Source organism: Sus scrofa, chromosome 9 (genome assembly GCF_054392235.1).
Source record: "Sus scrofa isolate SSC_HxYL_T2T_F1_AM1 chromosome 9, Sscrofa_HxYL_maternal_Yorkshire_Landrace_v2.0, whole genome shotgun sequence".
NCBI classification, from domain to species: Eukaryota; Metazoa; Chordata; class Mammalia; order Artiodactyla; family Suidae; genus Sus; species Sus scrofa.
The window spans coordinates 994,933-1,022,383 of record NC_139391.1 but is presented as its reverse complement, the minus strand read 5'-3'; the positions used below and the strand labels follow the sequence as shown (position 1 = coordinate 1,022,383).

Genomic DNA, 27,451 nt, shown 5'->3' with positions numbered 1-27,451 from the left:
CCGGCAGAACTACCCAGCCAGGGCAACCCGCGTCAGAGCCCTCTCTGACCCATCTGGAGGCACGAGGGGGTCTTCCAAATTCATTGCAAGAAGGATATTCACTGCCTTCAGCCACTGAGGGGATTTACATGCATCCAGCACCCGCTCAGCTGGCTGGGTGGGGGGCATCATGGGGCCTAAAGCGCAATCCCACAAGGGGCTGGAATGAAACCAGGTTACTACTCGACAAGGGTAAAAGCAGATGCAAGCTGCTTCTTCACCCCGTGACCCAGAACACAAAATCACGCGCCCAGGAGGAGAGCCCTGTCATACTGAGCGGAGAGATGGCTCTCTCCACCCCGTCCAGCCTCAGCACCTTCCCGAGAGACGTGCGCCCACCTCTGCGGCAGCGGGTCAAGCTCAGGGTCTGCATCGGGGGCTTAGAACCCGACTAGGGCCACCTCCTGTTCACATCAAAATTAACGTGCATGGGTAACCACTTTTTTCTACTGATTCCATTGATACATTGGGAATTTAGCAGCAAGTTAAGGGGAAGCAGTTACAAAAACCTCTTTTTTCTACATTCAAAATAAGTTGTTTTAAGAGTCCCCTTGTGGTGCAGCAGGTTAAGGATCTGGCGTCTGAGTCACTGCTGTGGCATAGGTTCAATCCCCAACCTGGGAACTTCTACATGCCATGCGCACGGCCAAAATAAAATAAAATAAAATAAGCCATCTTAAATAATCTACAGCAACCTAAAGTGACAAGAACATGCATGACTAGCTGCAGCACTCCTGCTGTTACGCCTGCGGCAAGTTTATTAGCAATTTCCTAACAAATCTTCTAGTGCAAAGAGCACATAATCACTTGGAAGCTCCATTACCATATCTGGCTCTCACTTTCCCATATAAGTAATCGTGCCTAAATGTAAGAACTGGAAGTAAAGCTGGGCAGGGGCGCCCACAGCCTTGCTCTGCGGGCATCTGCTCCTCTAAACAACTCTCCAAAACACCTTGCGTTCATTTGGCCGCGCCTGCCTTCGAGCCTGTCGGCGGCTGCCTTTAACACCAACCCGCTTTGGAGAAAAGAAGCTTCCGTTTGAAACGGGTGCAGACCCGTGGCAAGGCTCCGCACGGCTAAGGGGCTAAAAAGCTCAGCTTGGTCTCAGTCCTTCTCCCGTCCTACCCCTCATTCCCAGCGCCAGAAAGAGCAGCTCTGCTTCTGTACGCGCAGCACTGTCAGAGCTTCTTTTTGGTTCTGGGCAGCGCAGCGGATTTAACCTTGCCTTTGGGGGATGCCCCTTGGCTTGAGGTCGTGGGGGGCTTCTCTGCTTCTCCCTTGAGTTCCACTGGAAGGAGTCTGCTGGGTACGGAACGCAGGGAACGCAGCTCCGAGTCGTCCACGTCGTCCTTCTTACCCGGCCCAGAACGCGTCTTGTCACAAGCAGCCGACTAGAAATCAAAGAAAAGGCCTGGGTGAGTTTTCAGAACGAAACAAGATCCATCAATTCAAGGAAGCGAGTCCAGCTTTGCAAAGTGGACTCTTCGGATGCGAGACATAAACTGAGCACACCGTGAAACTGTTCTTAAAGCGCCTTTAGAACCTTCCAGAAAACAGAACTGTCTAGCGTCAGGGTCTGTCGAGCAGAGCACAGGCTCGACCCCAAGCCCTGCGCCCTGCAGAGTGAAGGTGGCCGTGACTCCTCCTGGACAGACGCGTTCCTCTTCAGATTTTTCCGGATGCGCCCTGATGCGGTCTGGACCCGCGGGCGCGCTCATCCCGACCGAACCGTCTAACCCGGCGCAAAGGCGCCTCCCGGGGCCGCTCCGCGCATTCGCATCATTCTCGGCATCGAGTCGGGGACCGGCTCCACGCCCAGCCACCCGGCGCGGCGGGTCTGCGGGCCTCTCGGGGTCTCGACGCCTCGCCGTAAATGAGGAAAGTGGTATCTGCCCCTTTACGGCACGGGTTTATTACGAGGATGACCCGAGGTGCTGCCCGTGACGGCCCCCGGTGGGCTCTCAAGCGCAGAGCAAACAGAGGGACCTAACAGGCGGAGGTGTCTGCACAGGACCCTCGGCCCGCAGCCCAGGAAGGGCCTCTATCCTGCTGCCGCGAGGGAAGCAGAGCCCAGCGCGACCTTAGCTGCATCTTAAAAGGGCTCACTTCCCTTTCAGTGAAGCTGAGCAGAGCAGAGAGGGTCTCGGAGACCCTCACAAGCAGGACGGGCGATGAGACATGGGGGTCCCGGGGCCACAGGTCCACCTGCACACGGAGTGATCCTGGAAAAGGGCTCAGAAGTTTAAAGTCCTGGTGAGTTGAAAGTACATGTGAGTTAATAATCAGAACAACCTTCCAGGACTGTGAAAAGATTCCATGGAACACCGAACAAATAAAGCCAGTGTGGGCTTTGGTGTTTGGGGGCCTCTCGTGATGCTAGCGACCACGTTTCACACTCAGCAGTAGGCCCAGTGTGTGATCTGTCCCAGGAATGAGTGGCTTCCCAGGGCTGCAGCAACACCTCAGGTCCTGTATGTGAAGAAAGAGAAACGGTGCCTGACGTTTGCCTATTTCGGACAAGCCCTTAAATGTGTGCCTCTTCACACCCCACGCCGTGTGACGTCACAGCGACGTGGGCTAAATCGTGAGCAGGTGATTTTGTACACTGAAAAATTAATTTGTATAAATTTGGAAATGCTAAGAGGTCCTTTTCGGCGCTCCTGTTGTGATTTAGTGGGAACGAACCCAACTAGTATCCATGAGGTTGTGGGTTCGATTCCTGGTCCCGCTCAGTGGGTTAAGGATCCCCTGTTGCTGTGAGCTGTGCTGTAGGTCACAGATGCGGCTCGGATCTGGCATTACTGTGGCTGTGCTGTCACCGGCAGCTGTAGCTCTGATTTGACCCCTGGGAACTTGCACATGCCGAGGGTGTGGTCCTAAAAAGCAATAAAAAAGAGAACATCAATCTTTTAAAAATCTATATATGTTCAATATAAGTTATAGAGATCAATTTAAAAAAAAGGTCCTTTTCTCAAGAAAATTTCTGGGTTGCTTCTCTGTGGGTTCTTTTGAGGAACAGAAAACCCTTAAAATGTGTTAGCATCCAGTAACACAGGCTGTGTCTCCGTGAAAACTCCTTAGGTTCAGCAATGGGGTGAGAATACAACACACCCACAGTCCAGTGTCTGCCTGACCATAAGCTGCTTTGCTGAGTTCAGAACTGGTCGCTAGACATGAAACCTACCTTGGAAATTTCACTGCGTAAACATTTAAGTCACTCGGCATACAACTCTTTTAAGGAGATGAATCTAAGTTTCACCCTCTCTCTTTCAACATTTCTCCCTCTTGAGTTCTCATCTAAGTAGCTGAAGAAAGGCTGTTCCACACACCTGCTAAACTAATACTCTGCAGGACAGGAACAGAGGCTCGGCATTTTCCTCTTTACGCTTCACACTCACCTCTGGTTTACCATTTCGGTTCTTCTTCACTGGTCCACGGGTTAATCACTGTCCTTGAGCCATTAATGTAGACTCGGAAGCTGAAGGCTCCAGGAGGAAACCCTCAGAAACAGTCTCTGAGCAGGACGAGGGGGACAGGGATGCTCTTTTTCCAAAGACACCAGAGGCTCCGGGTCCCTCTTGGGCAACATATCTTAAGAAATGCTTGGAATTTCCCGGCAAAGTGGAAGGAAGAAGGAAACTCAACCAAAATGTTTGGTTGCTTCAGGGTGGAAACATGGTATTTCAGTTTCGTCCTCGAGCGAGATGAGAAAAATGCCATCATGGAGCCACGCTCACCTTACTTGCTTATACCCAGCGTTAGTGCTTTTTAAATAGGCGGTGCAGCCTCGTGCTTCGAAATTCACGGTGTTCAAAGTGCCTCCTTGCCCGCTGGTTACTTCAGCTCTGCAGCCCCACCACAGGCGACCAGCACTGTCACTTTACAGTGTTTCTCTCCAAAGAGACTTTAGGCAACTTCAAGCAAATATTAGGCAGAATGAGATGGAATTGACTGTCACTTTTGCAGGTCAAAACCAGCCCACTAATGGCAATTTTATATGTTCCATCTGTCTCAACACTGATGCACTTTCATATCGCTTTTTAACACAAACGGCAGCCCACTGTAAACACTCTTTTAACCTTAATTTTTTTAAACTAATAATTATCGTGACCATTACTCCAAGTCAATAGACAAAAAGAGTTCTCCTCTTTCCTTCAGCTGTGCAGCGTTCTCTTCTTTGACTGTACCATAATTTACTTAGCCAGTTCCTTAATGGGCATTCAGGGTGTTTCTAACCCTAAGTAGCACAAATAATGCTGCTGTGAGTGACTTTATATCTGTGTCACTGTGTACACGTATAAATCATCTACAGGACGCACATATTTTAGAGGGAGAACTTCTGGATCAAAAGTTATAGGGATTTGGAGTTCTCGTTGTGGCTCAGTGGTTAACAAATCCACCTAGGAAGCATGAGGTTGCAGGTTTGATCCCTGGCCTTGCTCAGTGGGTTGGGGATCCAGCGTTGCCGTGAGCTGTGGTGTAGGTCACAGATACACTCAGATCCCGTGTTGCTGTGACTGTGGTGTAGGCAGCAGCTACAGCTCCGATGAGACCCCTAGCCTGGGAACCTCCATATGCCGTGGGAGCAGCCCTAGAAATGGCAAAAAGACAAAAAAAAAAAAAAAAAAAAAGAGTTATAGGGATTTGTAATTTTGAAAGACATCGCCCCATGGCCTCCACTGCAGTTGTACCAACCTGCACTCTTACCAGCAGCATTATCAGTACCTGTTTTCTTATTTCTTTTTCAATTTGGTATTTAATACATATTAAAACTAACAGGGTCCACCATTTTTTGGTTTTTATGAATCTATTTTTTGTTTGGTTTTTATTGAAGTGTGGATAATTTACAACACGTGTTAGCTTCACGTGTACAGCAAAGTGATTCAGACACACATATATTTATATACATATTCTTTGCAGATTCTCTTCCATTATGGTTATTACAGCTCTCTGTTCTCTACAGCAGGTCCTTGCTGCTTACCTAGTTCACACATAACCGTGTGCATGTGTTCACCCCAAACTCCTAGGCTTACCTCGCCCCGCCCCACCCGTCCCGGGGGTTCCCCCGGTGACCGTCAGTTTCTTCTCTAGGTCCGTGGGTTTACTTCTTTTTCGTGAAGAGGTTCGTTTGTACCAGATGTTTACATTGCACACGTAAGTGGTTCACATGGTAGTGGTCTTTCTCTGACCTACCTTACTTGGCATGAGAGGCTCTGGGTCACCCATGTTGCTGCAAATGGCGTCCTTTCATTCTTTTTATGGCCGGTGTTCATATGAAGAGACTGACCACATATTCTTTACCTGCTCATCTGTTGGGGGCGCTTCTTGTCTTGGCTGGACATGTCTCGGCTGTTGCAAATGGTGCTTCTGTGAGTACTGAGCTTCTGTGAGTCAGGGTTTTCTTAGGATACGTGCCCAGGATCATGTGTTAGCTCTGTTTTTAGTTTTTGAGGAACCTCCATACTATTCATCGCAGATGCACTAATTTACATTCCCGACAACAGTGCGGGAGGCTCCTTTTTCTCCACATCCTCTCCGGCATTATTTTTTTGACTTTTAATGACGGCCACTCTAACTGGTGCAAGGTGGCACCTCATTGTAGTTTTGCTTTGCGTTTCTCTAGGAATTAGCAATGCTGAGCATCTGTTCCTGTGCCTGTTGGCCATTCGTCTGTCTTCTTTAAAGAAATGTCTATTTCGATTTCCTGCCCATTTTCTGATTGGGTTGTTGTGTTTCTGATACGGAGCTGCATGAGTTGTTTGCATATTTGGGGGATTCATCCCTGGTCGGTTGCCTCATTTGCAAAGATTTTTAATCAACCATGTTTTAATTGAGCTTCGACACTGGCCTAAAACTGGCTGCACTGAAACCAGTCGCACTGATTGTACTTTACCCTTCGGTAACATCAGTGCAAATCTACTTACCTTTGTGCAGGAAGTTACCGCAAATGCCTAAAAGCCTCTGTGTGTGTGTGTACCGTACACAACATCACGTATGCTTGTGCTCCACACGCCTCTCTGCTAACTTGCGGATGTGCTAAGTCTGGGACGCCACTGTCGAGGAATCAGAATCCCGAGAGGTTTCCTAAAGACTGTCCTTCCCGCTTAAATCCGCCCTTAGCGCCGCTGTGCTCTGATGCTAACAAAACATGGACGCGGGCTGGCCTCCCGGCGCCCTCTGGGCCAGGCTACAGCTTTCTTCACCAAGAGCCAAGCCTCTCATCTCTTTGGAATATAAATAACTAAGGGAAAGTCCAACTTCCAGGCTTTTCTGTAGGATTTTTGAAAGGATTTCTTTTGTAGGTTATAGGTTATCTAAATTTTAAGTTTCTCTTCTTCTTCTCTTATAGTTGATGGGATTCTTCAGGGATCTGTGCTGCCCCTGATGCAGTTTTACAGTTTTGTAGTAGAAGAGAGAAACGGAAAGTGGACTTGCCAAGGTCGCAGACGTTCCCAAGATCCTCCAGGTCGTGAAAGGTGTGCGGACGGTCAGGCGCTCCGAGAAGGCTGTACGAAAGGGGGGAGCGCTCGGAGAGGAGTTTCCGTGCGCGGTGCTGGGGGCAGAGTCTGTTTCAATGGCCATCACGAGACTGTCGGCATCACGTCAATCCCAAAGCAGGCCTGAAAGGCACTGCAGACTGTTCTCTAAAGATGCCGGCGGAATAGACCATCTCACAGGGACCACGAGAACCGGGCTATAATCTGAAACTTAGAACTCAAAGAAAAGCGTTTGTCTCTCCTCGGATAAAATTATGAAGAACTCGTATGTGAAACACCGCCACCGGCCTGTGTACTCACAAAGGGATGGGATTCGGCTGCTGATGGGACTCCTGGGCGGGGACGTCTTTGTAAGAGAGCCCTTCCCAGTCACCGCTGGAAAATGAGGGGGGGGCGACCGCAGGGCCGAGGCGCCAGACGGCACCTCTGAGCGCTGCGGCCAGGTGGCGACACAGGGGCTCCCCAGGCAGCCTCTCTGCTGTTCCTGGTCTTTGGCAGACGCCTTCCGCGTGGGGCCGCTGAAGGCTGCCGCTCCTGCTGGAGGCAGCGATGGGAAACACGACCTTGCAGAGGTCCCTCGGTCTTACCGTCTAGTAATTCAGCACCCTGGGCCTCATTTCTCCAGATCACTTTACTAATCTTGAAAAGGGGGCTCCGTGTGTGCCAAGGGAGGTATGTAACCGGAAAACCGGGCTAAACACACCCATTCCATTATTCGCTGGCGTAACCTGAAGCTGATGAACTCCTGTGGCGATAGTGGATGTAAAGCCTGTAGGCTCTGGACACATCCCTCCAAGTTAATACCAGCGCAGCATTCCTAGAAACCGTCACCCCTTCTCTGAATTTTGAGTAAAATACATGCTATTTAAGTAAAGTGGTTTATCACCATAGCAACCAATTCTAGAGCCACACATTCAAATTATAGGCCTGCACAAGGTCCAAGTGACAGAATATCCTAAGTTTTCAGCTATAGTTTTATTGTAATGGTCACCTGCTTTCTCCCACATTCCTGGGGTTTTTGAAGGAAGAGAAAGGAAAGCAAAGGGAAGGAGATAAATTTACTTCCAAATATATAGATTTCTTATATAGGGCTACCTACATAAAGAGCTAGGCCTTGTGTGGAGTTAATGAAAATCAAATCTAACTTGCAAATTAGAGAAAGATAAAAATATCTCTTTTCGTTTTAATTAAAGTATAATTTACATATAGTAGAATGTCAAAATCTCAAATGCACAATTTGATGAGTCTGGATAATGCTGGTCTTATATAACCAACGCCCCAACCAAGAAACAGAACAACGGCCCAAGAGGTTCCCTCATGCCATGTCCCGGTCAGCACCCCCGCTTCTGGGGCTACAAGTGTCTTGACATTTTTCAGCCTAAATTACTTTTGCTTCTAAAACTGCGTATCAGTGAAATAACAGACAATGTTTACTCCTTCGTGCCTGACTTCTTTTGCTTAAGATGTTTTGTAATTGAAAATTTTTACTGAGATAGCCATAGATTCTCACACAGATTATAGCATGTATTTGGGAATCATCCGTGTACTCGGAGTTTTCTTCTTTTGCCTGCCAGGTGGTAGTCCACTGTGTGGACATGCCACACTTTGCTTATCCAATCTCTTATTATGGCTATTTGGGCTGGTTTCAGTTTAGGGCTCTTCTAATACACAAAGCAGCTATAAACATATTCTACAAGTCCTTTCTTGAACTTACACGGGATTCTGGGTAAATGGTAAGTAAATGCTTAACTTTACAAGTAACTACCAACCGTATCCCAGAAGAACTGCATCATTTTGCATTCCTTCCAGCAATGCAGGAAAATGCCAGTTGCTCCAATATTTGCTGACATTTCAAGTTGCAGGTCCTTTTAAATCTGGGGCATTCTGGAAAGAAGGTAGTGATGTATCACTGTAACTTTTCCTTACATCTTTTGCATTTCCCTGATGACCGATGATGTTGCCCATGTTTTCACATGCTTATTAACTACTGGCATATCTTCCTCTCTGAAGTGTCTGTTCAAGTCTTAGGCCCATTTAAGACAAAGAGCTGTCTTACTGAGTTGTGGGAATTGCCTTTACCCTCCAGGTACAAGCCCTTTGTCAGATTTGCTTATGCAGATATTCTCTCCCTGGGGCTTGGCCCCTCCTTTTCTTAATATGCTTTTTATGAGGAAACGCTAATTTTGGATGAAGTCCACTTTATCCACTTTTAAAGGGCTTTCTCTGCTCTATGAAATCTTTGACTGCTCTCTGGTTACAAAATATTCTCCTGTGTTTTCTCCCAGGAGCTTCACAGATTAGCTTCTTTTTTTTTTAATTTTTATATTGTTTATTTTTTATTTTTTTGTCTTTGCGCCATTTCTAGGGCCGCTCCCGTGGCATATGGAGGTTCCCAGGCTAGGGGTCGAATTGGAGCTGTAGCCACCGGCCTCCACCACAGCCACAGCAAAGCGGGATCTGCGCGCGTCTGCAACCTACACCACAGCTCATGGCAACGCTGGGTCCGTAACCCGCTGAGCAAGGGCAGGGGTCGAACCCACAACCTCACGGTTCCTCGTCGGATTCGTTAACCACTGAGCCACAGCGGGAACTCCACAGATTAGCTTTTAAACTGATCTTTGTACATATAGTGTAAGCTAGGGGGTCAAAGTTATTATTTTTTTTTCCATACAGATATCCTATAACTCCAGCACCATTTACTGAAAAAACTATCCTTTCCCCCATTAAATGGCTCTGAAATAGCTGTAAAAAATCAAGTGACCGCATAAGTGTAGATGTATTTTTAGACTCATCGACCCATTGGTCTCTTCACACAGTACTGATTACTGTAGCTGTATAGTAAACGTTGAAATCAGGTCACATAAGTTTTCTAACTTTGTTCTTTTCAGGTTATTTTGGCTATTCTAGGTCTTGTGTATTCCCAATTACATTTTAGAATCAATTTGTCCATTTCCATCAGATAGGCAAAAGCCCTAGATTTCACTTGGGATTGCTTTAAAACTACAAATCAATTTGGAGAGAACTGACATCTTAACAGTATCAAATCTTCTAATCCATGAACATGGTATAGCTCTTCTCATACTTCAGTCTTCTTCACTTTCACTCAGCAACATGTTCTGGGGGTTGGTATAAATATTTTGCATATATTTCTTTCAATCTATTGCTAAGTATTTTATGTTTTGTAATATTTTAAATGGTTAAAAATTTTGTTTTCTGATGTTCCTCGATAGCATATAAAAATAACAACTGATTTTTTTATACAGATCTTGCATCTTGCACTTTACGATCACTTTCTGAAGACTTCTTGTGACTTTCTATGTACACAACCATGTCATCTGCAAAACCAAGCTCTGTGGCTCCACCCAATGGCTCCGCAGGGCTTGTGCTGGCAGCGCAGGTTCCAAAAGAGCCGAGAGAGGACCACCAGTGCCCCTTCCCCCATGGGAACTGTAAAGAGCTTCACCAAGAAAAGCCACAGGCTCCTGCAGGGGCTCCCACTAGTGGTGCCCAATCTGTGCCAAAAAGAGCCAAGAGAGGGCCACCTAGGCTCACTCCATGCTCCAGCTGCAGGCTGACTGGCTGGCGAAAGAACAAGCTACAGGGCTCCTGCCAGAGGCCCCCTGCGAAGGCTCCCGTCAGTGGCACTCATTCTACATCAAGGAAGCCATGGGAGGCCCATTAATTCACATTCCAACCAAAGAGGCTACAGACAGCACTCCAACCAGCAGCCAGGTGGGGGTGGGGGAGGGACCGCCAGAAGTACATGTTCTGCAGATACAGGGAGTCTGTTAGCAACAGTTTGGGAGAAACCTCGCCCCCGCCCCCCGACCCTTGGGGCTTCAGAGAGAGATCTCTAGAGTGGCCAAGTAAGGGGAGTGATGGTAGGATGGTAGCACTTGCCCCTACAGCTTCAGAGAGCAGTCCCTAGAGCCTCGCAGCAAAGGGAGGGGCGGCAGGAGACACAGCTACCCCTGTGTGATACAGAAGCCATCCTGCGAACTGTGAATCACTGCCGCCTGCCTCAGAGACCCCACCCCTAGCAGCCACCCAGATCCAGGAGAAGGAGTGTGATACTGCTGCGCCCAACACGTGCTCTGGGTGCACATGAACCACTACCACCCCCGAGAACTCCGGGACTGGGCACCTGCTACTGTATCTACATTCGTACTGTCAAGGGGACAATAAACAGAAAGGCAGACATTACGAGACAACAAAGAAGCAGCTTTCAGACAAAGGAACACGACGAAAACACACAGACAACAAAGAAGCAGCTTTCAGACAAAAGAACACAACGAAAACACAGAAAAACCACTGAGTGATGAGGAGACCGGCAGTCTACCTGAAAAAGAGTTCAGAGTGATGACAGCAAAGATGATCCATGGTCTTGGAAAAAGAATGGAGACGCAGATGGAGAGCTCCGAAGAGATGTTTAACAAGGAGCTAGAGGATTTAGAGAGCAAGGTGAATAGCGCGACAGCTGAAATGAAAAGTAACCCAGAAGGAACCAATAGCAGGTTAGTGGAGCAGAGGAACAAATAAGTGAGGTGGGAGACAGAGAGGTAGAAATCACTGCTACAGAAAAACAAAACAAAAAACTGAGCAGAGTCTAAGAGACCTCCGGGACAACATTAAACGTACCAATGTTCGCATCACAGGGGTTCCAGAGAAGAAGAGAGAGAAAGGGCCAGAGAAAATAGTTGAAGAGATTATAGCTAAAAATTTCCTTAATATGGGAAAGGAAACCCTCACTCAAGTCGAAGAAGCACAGAGAATTCAATCCAAAATAAGCCCAAGGAGAAACAGCAATCCACATGCTAATCAAAATGACAAAAACTAATTACAAAGAAAAAACATTAAAAGCCACAAGGGGAAAGCAACAAATCACATATAACGGAACCCCCATGAGGATAACAGCTGATTTTTTAGCAGAAACTCTATAAGCCAGATGGGAATGGCAAGATATATTTGAGGTAATGAAGAGGAGGAACCTAGAACCAAGAACACTCTACCCAGGAAAGCTCTCATTCAGATTTGATGGAGAGATCAAAAGCTTTACAGACAAGCAGAAGCTAAGAGAATTCAGCACCTCCCAACCAGCTCTACATCAACTACTAAAGGAGATTCTCTAAGCAGAGAAGGAAAAGCCACAGTTAGAAACAATAATACTGCAAATGAAAAAAATTCACGGCTAAAAGCAAAGATAATATAAAAGCAGTAAATCGCCCATTGACAAATATGATATCAAAACTAGCAGGTATGAGAAGAGGAGAGGACAAATGCAGAAAATTGAAAATGCACCTCAACTTAAGACACCAGCAAGCAGAAACAACTCTGCACACATACAGATGGTTAAGAAAATGACAAGAAATACATACTTATCCGTAATTACGCTGAAGGTAAATGGATTAAATGCTCCAATTAAAAGACACAGACTGGCTTACTGGCTACAAAAATAAGAGCCATATACGTGCTGCTCACAAGAGACCCACCTCAGCTCTAAGGACACAGACAGGCTTAAAGTGAGGGGATGAAAGAAAATATTATATGCAAATGGAAATTACAGAAAGTCAGGAATAACAATATTCATATCATACAAAATAGATTTTAAAATAAAGAAGGTCACGAGAGACAAAGAAAGACATTACATAATAATTAAAGGATAAATCCAAGACAAAGCTATAACAATTGCAATTTTATATACACCCAACATAGGAGCAACACAATACATGAGGCAACAACTAACAGCCATAAAAGGAGAAACTGACAGGAACATAATAATAGCGGGGGGCTTCAGCACCCCACTTACAGCAATGGACAGATCATCCAGACAGAAAATCAACAAGAAAACACAGGTCTTAAATGATACACTAGACCAAACAGACTTAACGGATATCTATAAAACTTTTCAGCCCAAAGCAGCAGGATATACTTTCTTCTCAAGTACACAGGGAACATTCTCCAGGATAGATCATTTCCTGGACCACAGATCAAGCCTTGGTAAATTTTTAAAAATTGAAATTATTTCAAGCATTTTCTCTGACCATAGTGCTATGAGACTAGAAATCAACTACAAGAAAAAAAAAAAAACACCAAAACACACACACACCTGAAAGCTAAACAGTATGCTACTCAGCAACAAATGGATCATTGAAGAAATCAAAGAGGAAATTAAAAGATACTTAGAGACAAATGACAATGAAGATACAACAACCCAAAACATATGGAACACGGCAAAAGCAGTTCTGAGAGGGAAGTTTATAGCAATACAATCTTATCTCAGGAAAGAAGAAAAAACTCATATAAACAACCTAACCTTACACCTTAAACATCTAGAGAAGGAAGACCAGACAAAGGCCAAAATTAGCAGAAGGAAAGAGATCATAAAGATTAGAGCAGAAATTAATAACATGGAGACAAAGAAAACAATTGATAGGATCAATGAAACCAGAAGTTGGTTCTTGGAAAAGATCAACAAAATTGATAAACCTTTAGCCAGACTCATCCAGAAAAAAATGGGAGATGGTTCAAATCAATGAAATTAGAAATGAAAAAGACATTACAACTGACAATGCAGAAATACAAAGGATAGTGACAAGACTACTATGAGTAACCGTATGCCAGTAAAATGGACAACCCAGAAGAAATGGATAGATTTTCACGAAGGTACAACCTACTAAGACTGAACCAAGGAGCAATAGAAAATATGAACACACCACTCACAAGGGCTGAAATTGAAAATGCAATTTAAAAACTTCCAAAAAACAAAAGCCCAGGGCCCGATGGCTTCACAGGTGAATTCTATCAAACATTCAGAGAAGAGTTAACACCTCTTCTTCTGAAACTTTTCCAAAAATCGCAGAGGAAGGAACACTCCCAAGCTCATTCTATGCAGCCACCATCATAAAGATACCACAGAAAAAGAAACGACAGGCCAACATCACTGATGAACATAGATGCAAAAATACTCAACATATATTCAAACCACGTTCGAATATATATGAAAAAGATCTTACACCATGATCAAGTAGGATTTATCCCAGGGATGCTAGGATTCTTCAATATCTGCAAATCTATCAGTGTGATACACCACATTAACAAACTGAAAAATAAAACCATATGATCACCTCAATAGATGCAGAAAAAGCTTCTGACAAAATTCAACAGCCATTCATGATGAAAACTCTCCAGAGAGTGGGCATAGAGGGGAACTACCTCAGTATAATAAAAGTTGTTTATGACAGACAAATCCACAGCTTACATCATTCTCAATGGCGAAAAACTAAAAGCGTTTCTACTAAGATCAGGAACAAGACAAGGGTGTCCACTTTCACCAATGTTACTCTATATAGTTTTGGAAGTCCTAGCCATGGCAATCAGAGAAGAAAAAGAAATAAAAGGGATGCAAATTGTAAAGGAAGAAATAAAACTATCCCTGTTTGCAGATGACATGACACTTTACCTAGAAAATCCTAAAGACACTACCAGAAAACTGTTAGAGCTCATCGATTAATTTGGTAAAGTTAGAGGCTACAAAATCAATCACAGAAATCTATTGCATTTCTATACACTAACCATGAAAAATCAGAAGGAGAAATTAGGGAAACCATCCCATTTATCATCACATCAAAAAGAATAAAATATCTAGGAATAAACCTACCTAAGAAGACAGAAGACCTGTACTCCAAAAACGATAAGACACTGACGAAAGAAATCAAAGATGACACAAATAGGTGGAAAAATATACCATGCTCTTGGATTGGAAGCATCAATATGGTCAAAATGCTTGTACTACCCAAGGCAATCTACAGAGTCAATGCAATCCCTATCAAATTACCAATGACATTCTTTACAGAACTAGAACAAAATATTTTAAAATTTGTATGGAAACAGAAAAGACCTCAAATAGCCAAAGCAATATTAAAAAGAAAAAAATGGAACTGGAGGAATCAGGCTCCTTGACTTCAGACTATACTACAAAGCTACAATCATCAAAAAGTATGGTACTGGCACAAAACTAGAAATATAGATCAATGGAAGAGGATAGCAAGCCCAGAAATAAACCCAAGCACCAATGGTCAACTCCTCTATGACAAAGGAGGCAAGAACATACAGTGGAGAAAAGATAGTCTCTTCAATAAAACTGGACAACTGCATGTAAAGTAATGAAATTAAAACGCTTTCCAGCACCAAACACAAAAATAAACTCAAAATGGATTAAAGACCTAAACTTAAGGCCAGATACTATAAACCTCCTAGAGGAAAACATAGGCAGAACGCTCTTTGAAATAAATCACAGCAACATCTTCCTTGATCTGCCTCCTAGAATAATGACAATCAAGACACAAATAAACCAGTGTGATCTAATTAAACTCAAAAGCTTCTGCACAGCAAATGAAACTATGCTAAAACAACCCAAAAAGATAACCCACATAATGGAAGAAAATCTTTGCAAATGGTTTTTAACCAACAAAGGTTTAGCCTCCAAAATATACAAATAGCTCATGCACGTCAACAAGAAAAACGGCAAACTACCCAATCAAAAGACGGGTAGAAGACCTAAACAGACATTTCTTTGAGGACATTCAGATGGTCAACAGGCACGTGAAAAAATGCTCAATGTCACTAATCATTAGAGAAATGTACATCAAAACTACAATGAGGTCCCACCTCACTCCAGTCAGAATGGCCATCACTAACAAGTCAACAATCAACAAATGCTGGAGAGGGTGTGGAGAAAAGGGAACCCTCCTTTTCTGTTGGTCAGAATGTAAACTGGAAAAACAGTATGGAGGTACCTCAGAAAACTAAATATAGAACTACCATACAACCCAGCAACCCCACTCCTGGGTATCTGCCCATACAAAACTTGCATTGAAAAAGATACATGCACCCGTGTGTTCATCGCAGCATCCACAGTATTCACAGTATCCAAGACATGGAAACGATATAAACGGCCATTGACAGATGACTGGATTAAGAAGACGTGGTACATATACACAGTGGAATACTACTCTGCCATAAAAAGGACAAAATAAGGCCACTTGCAGCAACATGGATGGAACTCGAGACTCTCCTACTAAGTGAAGAAATTTAGAAAGAGAAAGACAAACACCATATGATATCACTTATACGCTGAGTCTCAGATGTGACACAAATGGTCTCTCAGAACGGAAACAGATCAGGTCATGGGGGGCAGACTTGTGTTTGCTGGGAGGGAGGGGAGGAGAGGGAACCGACAGGAGTTTGGGGCTGGTAGATGCAGACTGTTCCATTTAGAATGGAGGGGTGATGGGGTCCTGCTGTACAGAACAGGGTGAGAAAAAATGGAAATGAAAATGAAGAAAATGGGTGTGTATGGGGGCGGGTCACGTTGCTGTGCCGTAGAAACTGAAGGAGACAAAATAAGGCCATTTGCAGCAACATGGAAGGAACTTGAGACTCTCACACTAAGTGAAGAAATTCAGAAATCAACTCCACTCACGACGTGTGTATACTTCAATCCAAATGTCTACAAAGAACCAGACGGAGGTTTTAGAGTAAAATGTAATGTCTGAGATTAACTATTCACCGGAGAGGTTTAGCAGGAAAAGAGACAACAGAGAGAGGAGTAAACCTGAAGCAAGATCAACAGGACGCATCTGATCTAAAGAACAAATTGAAAAAAAGATAAAGACAGCTTTGGGTACTTATAGAGCAATATCAAATGGTCTAACATGTGAGTAATTAAGAGCCTCGGAAAAAAAAAATGAGGAAAAATTCACAAAACTTCCCAAACTTGGAAAAATGCAGAAATACAAATTCGAGAAGTTTAGCAAATTTTAATCAAGATAAATGTGAAGAACATGCCTAACGATAGCATCAAAATGCTGAAAACCAAAGATAAAGAAAGACTCTTGAAAACAGTCAGAGAAAAGCAACACATTACATATAGGAAAAGAACATTTCAAATTACCAATGATGTCTTATCAGAGAATCTGGATATGCCAGAAGGCAGCAGAATAGCATCTTCAAAATGTGGACCAAAATAACCTGTCAAATCAGAACTCCGTAAACCGAGAAAACGTCCTTCAAAAATTAAGACAAAATAAAGACATTTTTAGATAAAAGAGAACTGAGAGAATTCACTGCTAGCAGACATCCAAGAAAGGCAAAGAAAGTTCATCAGGCTGAAGGGAAGTGACACTAGGTGGAAATTTAGATTTTAAAAAGGAAAGAAGAGCATCGGAAATGGTGACTATCTGGGTGACTTTAACAATTTTCCCTTTTAATTTCTTGGAAAGAGACGCAGTAAAAATGAAGCCATCATTTTGCAGAGCTTATAATTACGTAGGTGTGATACATGTGCCAGTTACAGCATGAAGGCGAGATAAGAGACGAATGGACCCCAGTTAATACCTTTGAAAGGAAAGCAATGTCTGTTATAACCCAGCCGGGAGTTGATTCTCCACAGGAAAAACTGCACGGCACACACCACCAGCTATGGGCCCTGAGGAGGGCCGAGAAGCAGCCAGGGTGGAAGAGCAGGGAAATGACTTGAAAGGCGTCCCCAACACATCCCTCAGCTGAGCCAGTGCTGAAACCTAAGCCTCGCACAGCGGGTTCTCCTGGGAAGAGAAGCAGGGACGAGAGCCTTGCTGTTTTTCGAAGCCTGCGAATCCACACGAGCATCGGGCACTGCAAGCAGCCCGAGATCAGAGCACAAGAGGTCACGTTCCTGCGTTCGCCAGCTATTGCTCAGCTATGCTGCTGCGTCTGGGAGGCTCCCCGGTTCCACGATTCGCTAGGAGGACTCACAAAACTCCATGCACACTGGTGCTCACCACAGTCATTTTTTACAGTGAAAGGACACAGGGCACAATGAGCATCTTCTCCTAAGAAGAAGTCCAGTGAAACCATGCTCGAGCTCCAAAGCGTCCTCTCCCAGGAGTCACGGAGATGCTGAACGACCCCGGCAACAAGCTGACAAGCTGGGCCATCCCGTGTGAAGTGCGGCCAGCAGGGAAGCTTAGAACCTTAGCACCCAGGGGTTTGTGTGCGTGTGTGCGTGCGTGCGTGTGTGCGTGTGTGTGTGTGTGTGTGTGTGTGTGTGTTGGGGGGGTCTTTTCAGAGCCACACCCACGGTATGTGGAGGTTCCCAGCCTAGGGGTCAAATCGGAGCTGTAGCCACCGGCCTACACCACAGCCACAGCAACGCGGGATCCGAGCCGCGTCTGCAACCTACACCACAGCTCATGGCAACGCCGGATCGTGAACCCACTGAGCAAGGGCAGGGACCGAACCCGCACCCTCATGGTTCCTAGTCGGATTGGTTAACCACTGCGCCACGACGGGAACTCCCAGGGTGGTATTTTAAACGGAGAGCTCGGGCCCCCGTGCCAGCTGACAACGCTTCGGTGCTGGAGTCTAAAACGTGACCTGCACCTGATTCACAGGGCTTCGGGGAACTAAGATTCACCTTGTCAAGAAAAGACAATTTTCACCTTGTTGAACTAAAATACCAAGAAAACTTGACTTTCTCTCAAAGCAACAGGTCAATATACCACAGTTCGACTGTTTAGTTTTAATCTTACTTAAGTCTAAACATTCTTCGTCTTTGATGAACCGCTACATGAACACAGTTCATTGATCGAAATAATTTTCAGAGTTTGAGGCACCCTGATTTCCTACTTTCTAAACCAGATAAAGCATCTGCCACATGTGCCATCTCCCATGATTCCATAAAGACTATGTTTCGGTCAAGAAAAATGATCCTGGAGTTCCCGCCGTGGCGCAGTGGTTAATGAATCCGACGAGGAACCATGAGGGTGCGGGTTCGGTCCCTGCCCTTGCTCTGTGGGTTGGGGATCCGGTGTTGCCGTGAGCTGTGGTGTAGGTTGCAGACGCGGCTCGGATCCCTCGTTGCTGTGGCTCTGGCGTAGGCTGGTGGCTACAGCTCCGATTTGACCCTGGCCTGGGAACCTCCATATGCCGCGGGTGTGGCCCTAGAAAAAGGCAAAAAGACAAAAATAATAATAGCAATAATAATTTAACAGCTAAGCAGCCTCTCCTTTGTGAAGCAAGAATTCGCCAATACAAACATACTTCTGCCACATCCAGAGTTGCAGTCCCTCCCTCTAGGAGGAGGCGGGTGTGTTTCCTCTACAGACACTCATCTCTCTGCAGTTGTTTTCTGAAGTTAACCAATACTGCAAGTATCGCACCATATATTGTACGGAAGGCACTACGCACCCAATGTCACGAGGCGCTCCTGCCATAAGCAACGGTCGGCCGAGCGTCTCACTTGAAGAGGAGTGAAGTGCTGTCGCGGGGGTCAGAGTCGGGGGCGCCTGACTGGGTGGAGGAAGAAGCCCCGGCGGGGAATTAGGGGGTTGCGTGAACACAGGACACCCTCTAGAGGCTCTCAGCCTGCAGAACCCATGATCTGCAAGAGAGAACATTTCTGTCTACAAAAAATATGATTGCCTCAAGTAGACGAAAGGTTGGAAATGAACAGACAGAGGGAACAGGGACGCCGGCAAATGCCAACGACCTGAAACCAAGTTTGCAAGAGTGTGGTGTGTGACACCTCAGTCCAAGCGTGAACAATGAGGAGAAGCGGCCTGTCTTTCTCCACGATTCCCGGGGCACATTCGGAAGGAAGGCGCAGTTACTCGGAAAGAAAGCAGGTACTTAGATCCAGCGTTTGGTTCTTAACAAAGCCTCACTTTCTCCGAGAGTTTTCCAAGCACTCCCCACGCATCTAGAAAGGGTGATTACCTGGCTTGGGAGAAACACAGAATCGGGAGCTCTAAGTGGATTTATGACGCTCTCCTGAGGGAGGAGAGACCCATCATACAACGGGAAGCAGGAACTGCTGGCAGATTTCCATTCATTTATTTATTTTTCTTTCTTTTTAGGGCCTCGCCTGCGGCACACGGAGGTTCCCAGGCTAGGGGTTGACTCAGCCTGCGCCGCAGCCACAGCCATGCAGGATCCAGCTGCGTCGGCGACCTACACCACAGCCCACGGCAACGCCAGATCCTTAACCCACTCAGCGATGCCGGGGATCGAACCTGCGTCCTCATGGATACTGGTCGGGATCTTCACGCGCTGAGCCACAACAGAAAGTCCCAGATTTCCATTTAAAGTAAAGCCAAAGTTCACATATTTTAATGGAATAAGAATCATATATATCTCTTTCATTCAGTAGGTGTAAATTATTTTTCATGTCAAATTGTCCACATAATCTAATTTGAACAAACAAATTTTTCCCATGGGAAATATTTCAATATGCATAAAATGATTTTTAATAAAATTTAAGTTTCACTCTTAAGAGTATCAGTGACCGTATGAATCCTGTGTGGACTCAAGACTAACTAGCCAACTCTATTTTCAGGTATCACCCCTATTTACCATTAACGAAGATTTGAAAAAAAAGAATTTCTTACTAGAAACTCGACTTCAATATAATAACAAAGTAACATACTCATTCATAAAAATCTGTGGAAAAAAACGTAACCTGCATGAGAAGTCCTTCTCGTAAGGGGTGGCACTTTTCAGAAAAATGCCCAAATGCGGGAAAGTGTTCCTCCCGGGACCTCAGAGGCAGACCGAGGCAGGGAGGGCTCTTCAGGAGGGACTCCGGCTCCCCCTGCAGAAACCCTTTAGCGCATCTGCGACAAGCAGCCGGCTTTCCAGAGGCGGCCCGAGGCCTCCAGGGGCTGTACGGGCTTTGCTATGCCCGGTCCGGCCCGTGCTGCGGCCACTGCAGGTGCGCTGATGGCAGGGAGGTCTTCCTGCTGATGAGCAGAAACCCGTATTCTTAGCTTCCAGTCCGCTGGGCACAGTTCCAGCATCCCCACGCCGCTCAGATCCCAGTTCTTCTGTTGGCCAGGTGGACGCAGCTGAGAGGAGCACAGGGCAAGTCCCACCACTCTGTAACTTGCAGGGGGTGAGGGGGCGACACGGCACAGAGCAACGGCAAAGGAGACGGAAGACAACCAGACGTGTGGCTCGAAAGGAGGTTTTAGGTCAGATGCAGTGACAAGCACAGACATAATCCAAGACTCCAAAAGACGTTCGCTTGGATGTGTATGTATGTGTCTTATCGTATACACGTGAACATACAGCAGCTGCATGTGCGTACATGTGTGTGCGCGTGTGAGCGTGTGCATGCGTGCGGAAAACGCCGAGTCAGCTAAGAGGAAATTTTTCAAACTATGTTCAATGAGGAAACGCAAGCGTGGGTTTTGGGGATATTATTTTAACAAGAATATACAATATACACGGCTGCTAAGCGCCGCAGGAGCTGGTAACAGACTAGAGAGGATGAAAGGCGTTCAATAAACTTACTTTCTACTACGGTAAAAATACGGTTCGTTCAAAACATCTGAATAATCAAATGTTAAGCTTACTATCTAGACGTTTGCTCTCAAGTAGATGAATAAGTTCCCCGTGAGTAAATCAAAAGCAACCAGATCGCTGGGGGGGGCTCCTTCTGCAGGTTCCGACAGGACTCCGCCGGGAAGGGGTGGGCCCGCCACCTGCAGCTTCCCGGGTGCGGCTGGGATCGGCTCTCGGTCCTTCTCTGCACTTTGCCGGCTCTGGCTCGGCCTCAGGGGGTGGAATGCAGCGACTCCTCCTGCGCAGTGTGGGCTGCCCTGGGGTGAATTCCAGCCCCCACGGGCGGGAGGTCCCGTCATTAATGAAGAGCTAAAATATGCTGATTAGACGTCAAGACAAGACAAAGACCAGACCTACAGAAAAACTTCCCCCAAATGTGGAGACACAAGGAAAAGGGTTTGGGTAAACCGCCAGGATATGGAGTTAGTGGCACGTGATCCAGAATTAACCAAACCTGCTACTACATTTTACTCACCAAACCAATAAAACCACATTCAGATCTAATGAGGTGAAATGATAAGCCCTTACAGAGAATTTTAGTTGTCAGAAAATTGGAAACAAGTAACTGGATATTGCAGGAAGTCTTTTTCTAGGTAGTACACAAACCCACTCCAAATTACACAGCTTGGTAAAATACAAAATCTTTCCTTGTGACCATGGGCCAAATCTGGCACACCAGCAGTTTTGTAAACAAAGTTCTGTTGGAATGCGGCCACACGCACTCGCTTCTTGTCTATGCCTGTTTCCATGCTGGAACATCAGGGGTGAAAAGCTGCGACCGAGACCAGGTGGCCACAAAGCCTAAGCTATTTACTATCTGCTTCTTCACGGGAGGCGCTTGCAGACCCCACCCTCGATAATCACAGATCCTAAAATGAGCACGTAGGACCTGGTGCTAAAGCATGATCTTTCAAAGGAGGAAAGAACGTCACTTTCCTTACCAAGCCGGCCTGTTACAAACCACGCGAACCAACAGCAAACACGAGAGGTGCAAGACCAGGCTCCCAAAGGGACGTCGGCTGGGGGAACGGAACCAGCCGTGTCCCTCCCTACCTGCTTGCCCTCCTCTTCGTCGGAAGAGCGGCTGACGGTGAGCGCGTTTCCACTGGGCGGGTCCTCTCTCCCCTTTTCTTGATGGGCCCAGTTGCTTTCTTGGTCCGTCGTGCTTTCTTCGTCGCTTCCTGGGTTATTCTTCCATTCTTTCATCATCTCTAACACATTGGCTGGTCTCGCTGAAGAAGGTGCATTGCCCTAGCATTAACGGAGAATTTTTGGTGTTACAAGCAAGTTTGAAAATGGAAAAGACTCCCACGTCTTCCAGTAACGTATTCCCCCAAAGACAGTGCGTCCCGTGGAAAACGTAACGCTGAAGAAGAGCCAACCTTCGGATGCCCTCTTGAGACCTTCCCTACAACCAGGGCTCGGGCCCTCTCCTAACACGGCCGCAAAACCCCGAGACTCAGGGATGGGGTCTCTTCGGGTGTGAAAGAACAGTGCAGCCTGCTTGTGTGAAAAAAGGCCAGACAAGGCAGCTCCCTGGACTCCAAGACCCCCTTCCAGTGCTGCTCTCAGAAAATTACGAGGGAGGCAGAAAGAATGCAAGAAAGCTGTCCAACGTCCAGTGGGCCCAACACCCAGGGGAAGCCTATATGGCACCAAAACGTCCAGGTAAAACCGCAGTTCAACTGGTCGGTCAAGTTCTGTGTCCAAGAACACAGACGTCTGACTGGCAAGCTCTTAGCTGACTGGAAGACTGAGAGATGATGTGGCCATTTGATTAGAAGGGATTCCATGTGCTTCTTTACCCCAGATTTAAATGTACATGTACCAGAGTTGACCATTTTACATTAACTGTACTTTTCTCCAATGCGGCGTTCCCTTTCATGCCAGGGAATGCATGAGTGCGGTCTCCAATCGTTCCTGTTTAACCAGACACACCGCAAGCATATTTGTTCGTAAGTCAGACTAGCAGAGAAAGCTTGGACGAGACGCCTGGATGATATCCAGAATACGACGGGGCACAGCTACGGAGCAGTTCTAACCTAACTCCACACATGGGTAGACGAAGCATCCGAGACACAGAATACTATGCCAGAGGGCAGCCCTCTGGTACACTCTGGAGGATTTGTAGGGTTTAACGCATCCGTGGTTAAAGGATAGACAGGCGTCGCGTACGAAACAGGGACAACTAAATGAGGGTCGCTATGCTATTAAATCCCTCTGGTTCTGCCATCTCATCCCCTTTGAGGGTCTATATTCCAACCCCTTTCACCGCATCCCACTCACGGTTGCACGTAAGCAGGTTCTACCACTTGCTCCCAAGTGCCCTTACCATGCCTTCTGCCAGCCCATAGCCTATGTTTCCTTCAAGGCTCAAGCTGAGAGCCACCTCTGTCAGGTATCCCAGAACTCCCAACATGATGTCGATTTAAATGAAGCACAGCCGAAGGCTCAGAGACCAAACCGGAGCTGCTACTGTTTAAACGGTAGGCTCAGCGCTCTCGTCTGAGCAAGTTCTGACCTCCAGGGCTCTGTCGACCACCTGCCTGGTCCCGACGATTCCTCTAGCCATTAGCGCACCGTCCTGGCTTCATCCTGACCTTGAACCCTAAGCGGTGTCCGGGCTCCTGCAGGGCTCACACACACAACTTCGCCGCAACCTGATTCTCTCACTAGCAGACAGAGACGGTCCGACACACCTATGTCTGTTACCCCATTTCCTTGGGTGCCCTTCCCTGCTAAACTCCCCAAAAGCTAGTGCTTTGGATCAGTGTCACTCGTGTGGCTCACCCAACACTCCTTTCTTCCAGGCGCAAGGTAGAATTTTGCTTCTCTACCTCTTCTGATTCACGACCATATGACTTGCTTTGATCAGTGAAATGTGACTTGAAATGGTACACAGCACTTCTGGGGGGAAATTTTAAGAGGCAGCATACAGTTTACAAGCTCCCATAGAAGCACAGAGATGGAGCCTCCCTCAGCCTGAGAGGATGGCGTAAAACAGAGCTCGCTCCCCTCCCCACAGGCAACGGGCAACAGAAAACACCAAAACCTCCGAGATTTGGGGGCCATTTGCTACCAGCATAATTGAGCCTTTCTCATGTCAATAGCAGAGTAAACATTTACATTCTATAAGGCACCTCCAAAAAGTGTTATAAAGATTGAGCCCACTGCACAATCAGCATATCCTGCAAAACTGTAATTACTACAGAAATTACATGCAATTATAGCACCATGCAATGGCCAGTTTATTTAGGCAGTCTTTGCTCTGCACAGTCCTGATATGCATGAATCTCAGTCATCAGGACTTCGTTAAATACGATCAGTGCCTCGGCAACACAGTTCAAATTTCAGTCACTATGGCACAACTATAATTGCATAAAGTTCAAACTTCACTGCTGGCTCTTCAAGCCTCACTCACCACGTAAATTACAGATTTGCATCCTGATCAGTGAGCAATCACGTCACTTCTTTCACAGTCTGTTGGTCATTGGACACCGTGCATCGGCTATTCAGTTCCTACAGACAGCAAGGCGTGCAGTTGTGCTGCCTCCTTGTCTCCCAGGGAATTTGCCAGCAAAGATGAACGTGCAACAAAGAAATTACAAGTGATACTACTGGAAGTACAATCAGATTACAAGTGATACTACTGGAAGTACAGTCGGAGTCAACGACAAATGAGTTAAGAGGAGAAACGGTTGACCACGTGAGTGTTGACGCTGCCACTGTGAGAGAATGGGCAAGAAAAGGAACTCAGCGAAGGCAAACTTATCAACATGAATGTGGGAGGATGAAGATGCGCCAGGGAAAACGATGCCCGCAAAAAAACTTGACATTTGAAGAACTTTCAGAGATATTTCACGATGTTGAAAGAAAGGAGGCAATGTTGAAAGTTGATCCACACTTATAAAACATTATGACAATTCGTCAAGGCATAAATAAGATGCTCCCCTCTCTAGGACAACTAGGCTAGCACTGTTTAAACTAATCTTGATAAGTTTTAAACCAAAAAATAAGACATTTTAATTCCCAGTGTTTCTAATGTTTTAAATTACAGTGCACTAAAAAATCTACTTTTGTTTCATTCCCTATATACGTACACTTATGAACAACGGAGAGTTTTTAATGTTTATCAAAAAACTTAAAAAGGGCATGGAACAGTCACTTTGCAGCTTCAACCTGCAGCTGCTGTGCAAAGCAAGGATTTCCTGTATTACCTCGAAGCCCCATTTCTAGCAATCTTTCAAATGCTTGGTTCACATATATGCACACCCAAGAGCCTGGTAACTGATGTGCTACCTGCTTAAAGTAGAATATGCCTTTGTATGCAAAGAAATGACTCTATTTCTTCTTTTAAAGATATGGTGGAGGCAAGCCAACAAGCTGCAACAGGAGCACCAGCCCCTCCAAACCAACCAACCAACCAACCAACTACTATTTAGGAAAATGTGACTATTTGGTTTCTATATTCACTTGAGACACCAGCAGGGCACACATGGTGGAATCGAGCCAAGGCCTTCCCTCTTGTCTAAAGTCCAGTCGACAACTGACCAGACCACCCAGCTCTTGCTTTTGCTAAGCTGGATGAGGAATTACATCAAATACTTGGACTGGCCAATGAACAAGTGGCCCAGGCTGTGTCAAGAGCCTTCTAGACTCAACACATGAACCAAATAAACAAACAAGAGTGGGTGGAATTGTGAGGGCAGAAACTGGAGCTTGTGGAGACACCCCACCATCAGAACACTAACCTCTGAACTCCCTTTACTGGCTGTACTCCGGGGATGGTCAGCTCCTGAACCAATCAACTAGGAAGCAGCAAGTGGCAAGAAGGCAGCAGCAATATGCTGAAAATGGGCTGTCACAAGTAGAAAAGCAACCTTTTGCTTAATAAGTTTCCACTTGTTTAATTAACAGTTTGAGACTATCTTATTTTGAAAAAAACAAAAACGAACACTCATAGAGGAGACGCATCAGAGGTCGAATAGGAAGATTTGGGTTTATCACTTTAGAAGACAGGACTATAAATAGAGACGCAACGTATATCCTCATCTAACAGAATTTGCCTTTTCAAGGACAGTGCCTATCAGAATTTTGTAAATAACAAGCTTTTTTGTTTGTTTGTTTGCTTGTTGTCTTTTCTAGGGCTGCACCTGCAGCATATGGAGGTTCCCAGGCTGGGGTCTCATCGGAGCTGTAGCCACTGGCCTACACCAAAGCCACAGCAATGCGGGATCCGAGCCACCTCTGCGACCTACACCACAGCTCACAGCAACACCGAATCCTTAACCCACTGAGCAAGGCCAGGGATTGAACCCGCAACCTCATGGTTCCTAGTCCGATTCGCTAACCACTGAGCCATGATGGGAACTCCCTGTAAATAACAAGTATTTTTAAATGAATGAATGAATGATATATATGAGTTGGGGTGAGATGGTATGAAACACAAAAGCAGCAAAACTAAAAGGAAGGATTCTGGGTCTTTAGCTTATATTTTCAACTTTTTGTAAATAGCTAGAACTCTTTATTTTATAATGTTCCCAGAAATAAAATTTTCTATAAGAAAATGGAACAGTCACTTCATAAAAAACATATAAAAGGATGTTCAACTTCACGAAATGAATGAAACCCAAATCAAAACAATGGGTTGCCGATTTTCCCGTAATAGATGATGGACATAAATTTACGCCTGGTAGTGCCGAGGTGGCGAGGGCGAGGGGAAACAGGCTCTCGTTTACTTGCTTTTGATGGGAGGGCAAATGAGCAACAAACTATCCAAATGTGTAATGTACATTCTCACAGACCAGTAATTCAACTTTTAAGAATTTCTCCTATGGATATGCTGACAGAGGATGCAAACATTTTTACAGGAACATGTGTTGCACCACTGCTTGTAACAGAAAAGATCTGAAACAATTTAAATATTCCATATTCATGGGGCAAAGCTGGAGTGTATCCATGATTTTGGCTATAATGCTGCTTTTTCAAAAATAAGGGTATCTTTCCAAAATACATTAGAGAAAAAGAAAAGTCTGCATAATATAAACCCACTTGTGAAAAGTGGGTACATAAAAGTGTATAGAACATATCTGAAAGAATATATGCGACTTAATGGTTATCCTTAGTAAGAGGGAATGAGGGAATAGAAGGAAAAAAGTTATTTTTCTTGGTTTGTTTGCCATTTAAATAATTTACCAAGGGTAAATGCAACTACTGTATGACTGATAATTAACATAAATTACGTAGGAAAAGAAATGATGTAAATTGCAGATACTTGCAAAGGACTGAAAGCACCCAGTAAAATCACCAAACATGCCCTGATGGGCTCAGGGAGTCCAAGGCAGCAGCACAGAAGGCTAACAGTGACCGATAAAGCAAGCAAGCAACTGTGTTGGAGTTCCCGTCATGCTCAGCGGTGACAAGCCCAACGAGCATCCATGAGGACGCAGACACAAATAAATATATTACAATACAAGCACTGTGAGAAGCTGACCTAAGATAAAGAACATGGGAGTTTCTGCTGTGGGTCAGTG

General features: G+C 45.6%; 1 protein-coding gene and 1 long non-coding RNA gene across 38 annotated transcripts in view; one reads left to right on the top strand and one right to left on the bottom strand.

Moving 5' to 3' along the window:
• Positions 1 to 774: 774 nt before the first annotated feature.
• STK33 (serine/threonine kinase 33) overlaps positions 775 to 27,451 on the bottom strand; it is a 151,433-nt gene continuing 124,756 nt past the window's right edge. For 24 of the 36 annotated variants that reach the window (XR_014814454.1, XR_014814456.1, XR_014814457.1 and 21 more), the window contains 2 exons: positions 21,972 to 22,169; positions 775 to 1,430 (listed from right to left, as the gene is read on the bottom strand). Coding sequence is in view for 31 of the 36 variants with exons in the window: in XM_084974879.1 (XP_084831005.1) it covers positions 1,218 to 1,430; positions 21,972 to 22,169 (411 nt within the window). In the remaining 5 variants the exon portion in view is untranslated. Of the gene's footprint in view, positions 1,431 to 19,656; positions 21,176 to 21,971; positions 22,170 to 27,451 lie in introns of those variants that run through there. The other 12 variants (XM_021062261.2, XM_084974900.1, XM_084974877.1 and 9 more) reach the window with 2 other exon arrangements.
• LOC146399643 (uncharacterized) lies at positions 2,397 to 8,074 on the top strand. Of its 2 annotated transcripts, none has more exons than XR_014814515.1 (2): positions 2,397 to 2,623; positions 6,389 to 8,074. It is a non-coding gene; the product is annotated as an uncharacterized LOC146399643 (long non-coding RNA). The 2 variants fall into 2 exon arrangements; XR_014814514.1 differs by having other exon boundaries at positions 2,399 to 2,631.